At 32.8% G+C, this 8063-nt stretch overlaps 1 protein-coding gene across 3 annotated transcripts; it reads right to left on the bottom strand.

Moving 5' to 3' along the window:
- Window positions 1-580: 580 nt before the first annotated feature.
- LOC110779466 (probable WRKY transcription factor 53) lies at window positions 581-4496 on the bottom strand. 3 transcript variants are annotated; one of them, XM_021983980.2, is made up of 4 exons: window positions 4379-4496; window positions 3653-4035; window positions 3167-3295; window positions 581-1681 (listed from the first exon to the last, which is right to left on the bottom strand). In XM_021983980.2, the coding sequence occupies exons 2-4, from the start codon at window positions 3985-3987 to the stop codon at window positions 1036-1038; spliced, it is 1110 nt and encodes a 369-aa protein (XP_021839672.2). In that variant the 5' UTR covers window positions 3988-4035; window positions 4379-4496; the 3' UTR covers window positions 581-1035. The 3 variants fall into 3 exon arrangements, with proteins under 3 accessions (XP_021839672.2, XP_021839687.2, XP_021839678.2); XM_021983995.2 differs by having other exon boundaries at window positions 587-1681; window positions 4204-4487; XM_021983986.2 differs by having other exon boundaries at window positions 588-1681; window positions 3653-4487.
- Window positions 4497-8063: the final 3567 nt, after the last annotated feature.

The raw sequence follows: 8063 nt of genomic DNA, 5'->3' as shown, positions 1-8063 counted from the left end.
CGAAAGGCCAATAATTGTTGATTAACGACGGGATTTCATGTCGCGAACCCGTCATAAAGGGGGGCCGTCGTTAATAGAAAATCCCGTCGTAAACCCGTTGTAAACCCGTCGTAAAAGACATTTGCGACGGTTATTCCCGTCATTGTTTGGTTGTTAGCCCCGTCACAAAAGGCTTTTGCGACGAGATTTTTAACCCGTCGTAATTAGGTTGTCGTAAAAGATACAAATTCTTGTAGTGGTAGTAGTCGTGGTAGCTAGCTAGGTACGTTATGTACATATTTAGGGTATCAAATTATCAATGTTGTCTCTGAGGCTTGTTGGATATATATAGATGTTGGCTCTGCTAAGACTGCAAGATGTGATAGAGAATAATACTCGTATGTTCTCCATATAGGTTTATGATATATTAATTTTTATGTAAATATTATCCTATACAGGCAGATAGGTTACTAACACAATTAAATTTGTCGTACATATTGTAACCTTATAAATATTGATCAATGGATACACTCGGATCACTGATTTTCACATTAATTATAGCGGTTTAATAAGATGATTCTAGCATTCACAAATAAGAAAACCCACTTGTATATCATCACATTAAAATTAAATCTCACACAAGGCTCTTTGAACAAAAACCTTCAAGTCCGAATTAATAGTTCATGAACCTATTGATCAATAGGTTCTAACAATGTTACCAAAAAAAATAACTAAATAAGAATACATATGTCAATGTTAATCAAATTTTTGAATTGGAAGGAGAAAAATGAATTAATACAGATACAAATCAAAATTGTTAGAAATTGAATAATTAGACTCAAGGAAGTAAATATAAATGCATACTTATACGTCCACCATCCTTCAATTCGATCTGGTTGTTAGGTTAATTACTAGTTCAAATTATACTATCAACGTAACAATTAAACTTCTGGACGGAGGGAGTATCTATTAGCTAAAATATATGGTCTTGTTTTGCTCTCATTTTCTTGCTAAACCCTATGGAAATTAAACAAATGAATTCCTAAAACAATTATATTACTCTTGAAAAAAATGAGGGTTGTCAAGAATGAAAACATCATCAAATTCACCTTGATGATGATGATGATGATCAAATGACGCGATAGTTGGGGAGTTAGTAGCCGAGGTTGATGATGGATGGATTGTTTGTGGATGATCAACAACAAAATTATGAGTGTTATAATCAGTATTGAACCCGTTGTTGTTCATTAGGGTTGGGGGAGATTGGTAAGCATATGTGGTTGAATTTGTAGGGAAATTATTTCCATAACCAACAAAATTAGCACTATGATTAAGCAATGGGTTAGAGGAGGAATTAGAAGGGAAGGAAAAGGAAGAACATGATTTAGGGTTTGTATTTTTATGAGTTGTAATAATGGGTTTAATGTCTTTTATATTATTATTATTGTCTCTTTTGAAATCCCATATGATTTTTTGTGGTTGTTGTTGAGGAGTATAGACTAGGGTTTCGAAAGGCTCGAGTTTGGGTGTAGGGTGGTGGTTGTTAGGGTGGGAGGAGGAAGAGGAGGAAGAAGTTGCTTGAGAACAAGTGTGTTTACCGCGATAAGTGACATCAAAGGAGCTATGGTCATCATCACTTCTTTGTACTTGCTTTGTTGCAAAACATCCTTGGAAAACTCTATTAGTACACCTATAATATGCCCTGTAAAACATTTAAGATAATAGGAAATTAGTTACAAAATGATCAAATTAAGGTTGTATTTGGTTTGAATTAATGAAACAAGTATTTGATCTAGGAACAAGTATATATGAAGCTTTTTTTCCAGTTGCAGATAGAGTGGGTAAATGATACAGACGAAATTTAATCTCAGGTATTGAATACCACCACCTCGATCTTAAGACTTTAATGACCTGCAACTAAGCTAATTGATATCCGCAAGAATATGAAACCTTTGATTACAACTAATCATGCATGTAAATGTATAATAAGTTGCATCATTCCACAAGGAAGTACACATCTATGCTATTAGTATGAAGGAAAATGTTTAGGATGTGATTGATGATGTTAATTATATCACGGTCTACAATAATGGTTTTCTTAATCATGCTCGATGCTATTATTGAATTGCACCCTCTAAAAAAAACATTGCTATTATTTCACTTAAAAGGCCAACAAGAAATACTTTGATAATTCATGGATTGATATCATTTATATACACTTCAAACAGCTGGAGCAAAACTAATGTTATACTAGTAGGTCTTGTTTAGACAATTAAAAGCTACATAATTACTATATAGAAGAAGCTCGTAAAAGAACAATTAAATTACACTACAGAAATTTGCATATTTTATGACAATTAACCTAATAATGACGGGTAAAAATCCCGTCGTAAAAGGGCTTTTGCGACGGGGATAACAACCCAACAAAGACGGGAACAACCGTCGCAAATGTGTTTTACGACGGATTAACGACGGGATTTTCCATTAACGACGGCCTCCTTTTATGACGGGTTCGCGGCGGAAAATCCCGTCGCTAATCAACAATTATTGACCTTTAGCGACGGGATTTCCCGTCGTTAATAGTACAATTTCTTGTAATGAAACTATTTTCATCCAATATATTTGTAAGCTTAAATTAGACAATTTTTATCAGAAAATTTTCATCATCTAAACTATAACCTTGGCGGTTTTTAATGTTTTCTGTTTAATATGGTTTGTAAGAGCTACTATGTATACAATAAAACTCTAGTAGTAGTATTACGAGTATGTTGTAATTTATGAACTTATTTCATTGATGTATGTTTATCTATGTCAAAAAAAAATAAAAAAAATAACTTACACCTTTCGTACATTAAATCTCCAAAAAAACATGATTTATTTTATTTTTTCCATGAAATATCGGATTAGAAAAGCATTCGGATCCCACATAATGTCTTTACATTAGCAATATAATCCTTCTTTACTTCTGTAAGTAACATTATGGAATATGGATCATCTACATGAAGGGAAGATCATGCATCCTTGTACATAAAGTTAGTAATTGGATATATATTCTTGCTAGTTGCTTCTAAAGGGAACAAAAAAAGCACTTTATATCCAAATTTCCTTGTTTTAAGGAATTACATACAATGATCTTTAATCATGTGCAAAATTAAAGAAAAAAGTTATTTAATTAAGTAGTAATTACCTTGGAAATTTGGCTCCAAGAATGTCCTTTTGTCCATATTTTCTCCAATTGAAACCATCTTCAATTGGACCTTCAAGCCCGCTGCTAGTGGAACCTTGCACTCTATGTGTATAACGAGGAGAAATCCTTCTATAATACAACAAAATCGATCCGTTTAAGCATAATTAATAAGCACAATTTAATGATAAACTTACATAAAATTAAGTGTGTCGTCTTTATCATAAAGTGTGTTTCTTTGAAACTCTCCTTTTCAAAAGACCATATGTATGATGTTCTCGTCATGTTTCTCTATATTCAATGGTAAAAGTAAACAATAATAATACAGTCACGAATTAACAACTCTCACTCCAGAAAAAATCATATTGAGGTAAAGTTTACAAAATTCCAGATGAACATAATGTTAGCCTAAATGGTCAACGACTGTGAAGAAACCCATAAAAATTAAATAAAAGTAAAACCTTTATGCGCATGTTAGTGGGTACCTACCTCTTTTTGGATTCATCTTTGTGTTCTGCTAGATCTTTGAAATCTCCGTCAGATTCCATGCTTTTAGGGCTTCCACTAAAAGAATTCGGGGAATCAGCTGTTGTAGTAGTTGCCAGGTGAAACTGAAAGTGGTTCGATGGATCGTATTGCAAGATCTGTAATGACCTCTCAAATTTGGCTAATATATTCTTAGCCATCAATCCACAAGCTTCATTGGAAGATGATTGTGGCTCATTGCCAAGAACAACTTGAAGCTCCTTAGTGAGATCTCTTCCTTCAACAAGCTCATTCACTAAACCCTTTTGAGTACTCGAATCATTGGCATTGTTCTCCATCTAATTAATAATAATAATAATAATGTCTTCTCTTAACAAAAATAATCCCTATAAAACCAACATATATATATGAATCAAATAATACCCTTTTATAATACTCAAAATGGAAAGATTAAATCATTGAAACAAGTTTTAAAAAGGGACAACATGAGAGTCAACTATACAAGTTGCAAATTCCAATTAGTAAAATAAACACAAGTTGAGGATGAACGAAACTTTGAAATAGCAATGACAAGTTGGCCAATGACCATGTATAGCTAGCTCTTCAACAAACCGGGGGGCCGTGCCACTTGATCCAGGGATCGAATCTCAAAGAGGCATGCTCATCAACAATTAAATTAAAAACCCAGAAAGAAATAAGACGATGATTAGTTACTAGCTTGCTACTTACCTGTGAATTAGAAGATCGGTGAAATTGAATTTATCGCGATTGATGGTCAAATGTAGCTTCATATTACATCTCTTCCGTGTGATTGCACAGTTGCACGCGTTCTCAACGTAAGATAGGGTCAAGAAGAGGAAGAAAATGAGAAGAAAGTCAGGTTTATGTGGATTAATCATCAAATTAATTAATTAATTAATTATTAACCATAGTTTATTAAATAATTAAGTAGTTGTCACTTGTCAGAGAATTCAAAACATTTCCGCGTTCGATTACTCCTAAATTTTTTTATGAAATAAATTACTAGACATTGGTTATCTCGATTAACTAGAGTATAGACTAAATTAATCATAGAATAATCATTATTTCTACAAAATTTAATTGGTACGATTGGTTTATGTGGTGGCATTGCCAAATTAGATGATGTAATTATGATGTGGCATAGTCCAGCATTAGCCAAGTGCAAATGTTACTTGGCAATTGCCATGTAGGCTAGCTGGTCCACACTCTTGATGCATGCTACATGCCTACATGGCATCTGATGTATCGTGACGGGTCGGACTAGCTTATCTATACTAGATTACGTGACCTACGGGTACACCCAAGACTACACAAGTAAGGTTTTGGCATGACAATGATGGTTCGAGGTTAGGGTTTATTGTGGGTTATGTAGTGGGTTAGGTGGGTCATGGGTGCACCCAGGACTAGCACGTGTAAGGTTCGGGTTTGGTTGGTTCGAGGTCAGGGTTTGTACATTGTGGGTTAAATAGTCCAGTCATGTGTTAAGGTGGATGATATTTTGTCAAAGTGGACTAGGTCGTTTAGATGTGAGTTTCTTTTTCAATTCTTGAATGAAGTCGTGATCGCATGAACAAACCAACTTAAATAGGTTAGATTGTACCACCAGAATTGACTAAGTTATTAAAGTTTAATTGTACCGATAAACACATCATTTGTCATAATTTATCAATCATACACCGTTTTTAAAAATATAAAATTTAATACTATTTATATTTAATCATTCTATGAACAATAACCCATAATATTTATTTGAATTAAAAGGGTGGGGAAAGGGAAATGGTTGAATTTTGAAAGATGACATCACCTTGTAAACCATTGCTTACGTCATGAATGAAAGGTCATCCAGTCTGGTCATCCACGCACTAACCTCAATACTAGGCTCAAGAAGTGGGATGTGTTCCTATTTTAAAATTCCTTTTTTCATATGTGAAAACATTTATTAGTTTCTCCAAATAATACAATTAAATAGTTTTAATTTGTTTAATGGTTAATTAACTTGGGGTGAGTGACTAAGTGTGCAGTTTGCACATTTCAGCTCTTAAAGGGCGAAGATTCCGGCAACTAGCAATTTTTTACCAATATTTATTTTCAATATTTCCTCTCATGTTGGGATAGTGTCTTGCAACGTACAATTTGTTCTTACTTCTTATCCACACTCTCTAATTAGAGCAATTGTTACTTTGTTAGACGTGGCCGCCAACCAAACTGTCTATACAGAAGTCGAGTCAAGAATATAATTTACATGTTAATGTTTGACTCATTATTCGCACATTGAGAAAATGGAGGGAGAATGACTAACATATAAGATGGAATGAACCTTATCAGCCTTATATATACGTGGTAAGACTCTCCGCTTTTTCGACTTTAGCTGGTGTATTGTGACATTGTGTGGCTGTCAAACTTTCACCCACTAACATAGTTCAAACTGTAACCTTACACGAAAAATTAGAATATTTTTTCAAAACGTACTTGTATCAAATGGACCTTTTGCTATATATGTCAACGTACGTTAAGTAATGATTTTGGTGTATAGGGAGGGAGACAAATGACATGGCGTAAACGAGATTCGATATCAAGTCTTGAGTAACAACTCCTTAAGACTTTACTAACTAAGCTATATAATGCTTTTTTTGAAAAAAAAAACACAATAATATGGTCGAATTTGTGTTGTATTTACACCAGAGTACATCGATACACAGACGAATTCGCGAAGGACACCAATTTAGGAGGAGATTATATATTGATATTTCCCCGTCTCTTAAATATCATACCATTGGATTTTTTTACACTACTTATAACATACTTTTGGTTATCTTTGTGATTCATACGTAAGTAATATCGTAGTCATGCGATATCTTATTAGATTCATATACATATAAATATTTGTATTTTCTAAATATCAACTTTTATAACTTTTATTTATATATAAATTAAGATTAAAAACATATATAGAAGTGCGTAAAATCAATCACAGTACAGTATTAATTAAGAAAGGGAAGAAGTAATTATGTGCGTAACTTCACCTCATGCCTCATGGATAATTTGATCGAAAAACGTACGGGTAGTATCATTCATATGTGTAGAGACAATGCAAGTATCGACAAACTGCCTTAAAAAAGAACATTAAAAATATCGACAAGATAGTACTAGATTCATTTTTAAAATTTTAATTTCGTTAATTAGTGAGTTCTTGGGAGAAACTGCAGCCATTTAGTGATTAGGTTTTGTTTTATTCATCTGATCTGGTGTGCTTTTTTATATTCTAACTTGGTCTAATTTTTTTAGTTTTTAATCTGGTATGATATGATATGTTCTGATGTAGTTTGTTCTAATTTAAATGTTTTATGTGAGTGTTTTTTGCTTTTCTAATTTCATCTGGTCAAATATTTCTGATCTGACCTATCTAATAATCAATAAGGATAAGGTGAGTAGAACAAAACCAAATTGCTAAAACATTTGTCATTAAAGAATATAATGCAACGGAATGTCACATGAGCTTTATAGCTAAAGCAACGATAATTTAGTACGGGGTAGTATTATACTACTATTGTTGCAACAGTTTTAACCTAATGCAACGACTAAAGTTTATATAAATATTTGAGTTTTTCTATATTGTATCTCATAATTGCTTTGATATCTACTTTGTATTCATGCATTTAAAATCTTTCACATTGTACCTTTATACTTGTAAAATATAGTCAGCATTATCCTTGTTGTTAATCCAACGTTTAAAAGTTTCGTTACCTTTTAAACAAAATAAGTTTTTTCTATATTATAATCAAACTTATACTCCGTATTTGTTTGTTGTTAACCTAGTGTTAATGTAGAAAAATCTTGATGTTTTAAAAAAAATATAAGGGAACTTGTTAATATTGGGTTGGCGACAATGGTAAAGATGATTAACTTTTTGCTACTACAAAGGTACAATGTGTAAAATTTAAAACGTTTGAAATTCATGCACAAGTCGGATCAGAATATTTGAATTACTTTCGCTGTTTAATGCCATGTATTTTCGCACTTTTCATTTTAGCACTTTTCTCATTTCTCTCATTATCTCATCAATCTTTTTCACATTCTGATAAGGTTGATTAAATAAGTCAACCTTTTTGTTTGACTTTACTTATTTCTTGTAGTAGGAAGTTGGCGTCAAAATAACAAGAAATCAGTCAAGTTGTTACAAATGACTAAATATTTTTTGAATTCGCAGTCTTGCATTCCTCTCATCAATGCCAAGACGGCTATCTCTTGCTGCATGCAACTTTGGGATTGTTATTGATTCGTTGTTGAATCTGGTTAAGTAATCTCTCAGTAACTCTCTGTCTGTTTGAGTTATTGCCATAAGTTCTCCAGACGACTTCTTTCTTCTCTGTCGGCTGAGTTATTGCCATAAGTT

The sequence above is a fragment of the Spinacia oleracea genome, chromosome 3, assembly GCF_020520425.1.
Source record: "Spinacia oleracea cultivar Varoflay chromosome 3, BTI_SOV_V1, whole genome shotgun sequence".
NCBI classification, from domain to species: Eukaryota; Viridiplantae; Streptophyta; class Magnoliopsida; order Caryophyllales; family Amaranthaceae; genus Spinacia; species Spinacia oleracea.
This window is presented reverse-complemented; position numbering and strand designations above follow the sequence as displayed.

Coding starts and splice junctions, on each gene's coding strand:
- LOC110779466 (XM_021983980.2), bottom strand. CDS start 3,987: ATGGAGAACAATGCCAATGATTCGAGTACTCAAAAGGGTTTAGTGAAT. Junction 3,296..3,652: donor AAAGATGAATCCAAAAAGAG/GTAGGTACCCAC, acceptor GTTGTATTATAG/AAGGATTTCTCCTCGTTATA. Junction 1,682..3,166: donor CTTGGAGCCAAATTTCCAAG/GTAATTACTACT, acceptor AATGTTTTACAG/GGCATATTATAGGTGTACTA.